The 2070-nt window shown below is 39.1% G+C and overlaps 1 protein-coding gene across 4 annotated transcripts in view; it reads left to right on the top strand.

The window, feature by feature from the left end:
• Nucleotides 1–326, top strand: part of LOC101571683 (centromere protein Q) — a 20867-nt gene extending 20541 nt beyond the window's left edge. For all 4 annotated transcript variants that reach the window (XM_004626579.2, XM_023709931.1, XM_023709932.1 and 1 more), the window contains one exon: nt 17–326. In XM_004626579.2, coding sequence (XP_004626636.1) covers nt 17–148 — 132 coding nt within the window. In that variant the 3' untranslated portion in view covers nt 149–326. The remainder of the gene's footprint in view (nt 1–16) is intronic.
• Nucleotides 327–2070: the final 1744 nt, after the last annotated feature.

The following is a 2070-nucleotide window of genomic DNA, read 5'->3' as shown; positions in this document are numbered from 1 at the left end:
ACTGTCTTACCCACAGAAAGAAACTTTGATGCTAATTCCGAACCAGAATGCTCTTCTGGAAGACTTGGATGCACTTCATAATTCATCTCACATGAAGAACATGGCAGCATTCATCGAAGAAGCCTATAAGAAACTAAATGCCCCTTAGAGAATATTTAATATTGTTTCCTATTAATTTAATGTTTATAAATTTGTAAAACTGTTAACCTATGATATATAGAGGCTGAAGCTTCTGCAGGATTTATTATCCTCTAATATGCACTTTAAAATTTGATTGTGTGAGCCTATCATTGGTGTCTAACATAGTCCCGAAAACTGGGTTTTTAGCAGTTGTACTGCAGTTATTTGCCTAAAACATAGAACAGAAATAGCCCTAGTCTGATGGTTTCTGCTGGCTAAGTGGGGCTCACCTGTTAGTTGGCACAGAGGGGCTAAGTGTCTGCCATCACTTATCCTTAGCTAAGAACTTGCATTTTCTGTCTGGCTACGGGGAACTGTAAAAATCCCCAAGAGCCTCTATCCTAACCTGGCTCCCTAATCTTATTAGTGAAGATTCTCTCAGTACCTCCAACTTTGAAGGTAGCATTAAGTTTTCATTTCTTTTGTTTTAAATATTTATTTTTTATTGTCATTAAAGTATATTCTTAAGAAAATTACTAAAAAGGAATCTAAGCACATTTATTCCTTTAAAACAAAACCAACCAAAAAACTATTTTGAGAAAAACCAGTGCACAAGAACCAGCCACCAAAGCTACACGTTCCTGAGAAACCAAAAAAGGCAGACATTTAGGATTACTAAAATGCAGGGCACTAGACACAGGAGTGTTTCAGATAGCAGCAGAACAGGCAGATTCTTGCACCCCAGATTTCAGCGGCAAGAAGAAGGGGGATTATGTACTAAGCCAGACAAAGGTGGCCCATAGCTAAGTGGGATGTATGATAGCTTTTATATATAAGCAAATTATTACTTAAATATGTCAAAAATCATTTCTTAGCAAGTTTTTGTAAAATAAAATAATTGCAGTGTATTTTTGTGTCTAACCTATACTTTTTTTGTCAGTTTATTTAGAAGTTACTGGGTCACACATGGCACATACCTGTAAATCCCAGCACTGTGTTGTAACCCAAAAATGAGACAACTGGGAGACAAGTCCAAAAAGAAAAGAGCGCTTTATTTTAGCTGGTACCCAGCGGCAACACCCGGCACAAAGTGCCTAAGTGTGTGCCGAGGCAGAGAGTCAGCAGGTATTTAAGCTCTAAAACCGCAAGGGGAGTTCCTGTGACTTGAGCGCAAGGGAATGCAGCACAGGGGTCAGTGTCCACTTTCAGGAAACAGGTCCAACCTGTTACAATTTTCAGGAGCAAATAATTACAATTTATGGTTCAGTGTTGATCACGGGACATATTGTGTGGAATGCTCTGGGGTAAGAAATAGTTCAGATGTTAACCTTTTAACACACTGTGGTTTAGAACAAAGGAATAGTTTGAACATTAACAAACTGTTCAGAGGTCTGATGGATAGCTTGAGCCACCAAGATGGAGTTTAAGTTGTCAGCTTGTACCAAACAGTCCTCATTAATAAAGTTACAGTGGAAACGTACAGAGGTGTATAATACAATGGCTATTCTGGTTACAAAATGGAGTCAGTCACATAGGTTATAACAGAAACATATGGAGTTGTATAACAAAACAGCTGTTCTAGTTACAAAAATGGAGATGGTTACATAGGTTATAACACACTGGAGGCTAAGGCAGAAAGATCACCAAGATTTCAAAGCCAGGGCCAGAGAGATAGCCTGGCAAGTGTAGGGTCCTGAGTGCAATCCCCAGTATTGCAAAACAAAACAACAAAAAGATTTCAAAGCTAGCCTGGGTACATAAGAGAGAGACCTTGTCTCAGAGAAAAAAAAAAAAAAAAGTTGCCGTAATTCTGTTAATGTTCTCCAGGCAGAGACCAATATGAACACACTGTTAGAATTTGTGTATAGGTGTCCCTCCAAAGCCCCATGTAGTCATGGGGTGGCTTCTGGAGTTGAGGATTGATTACTGTGGGTGTGGATGCTGCACCTG

The sequence above is a fragment of the Octodon degus genome, unplaced genomic scaffold (assembly GCF_000260255.1).
Source record: "Octodon degus isolate 3935 unplaced genomic scaffold, OctDeg1.0 scaffold00015, whole genome shotgun sequence".
In the NCBI taxonomy this organism is placed as follows: domain Eukaryota; kingdom Metazoa; phylum Chordata; class Mammalia; order Rodentia; family Octodontidae; genus Octodon; species Octodon degus.
The sequence above is the reverse complement of the archived record's forward strand: the minus strand, read 5'-3'. Positions and strand labels throughout refer to the sequence as shown.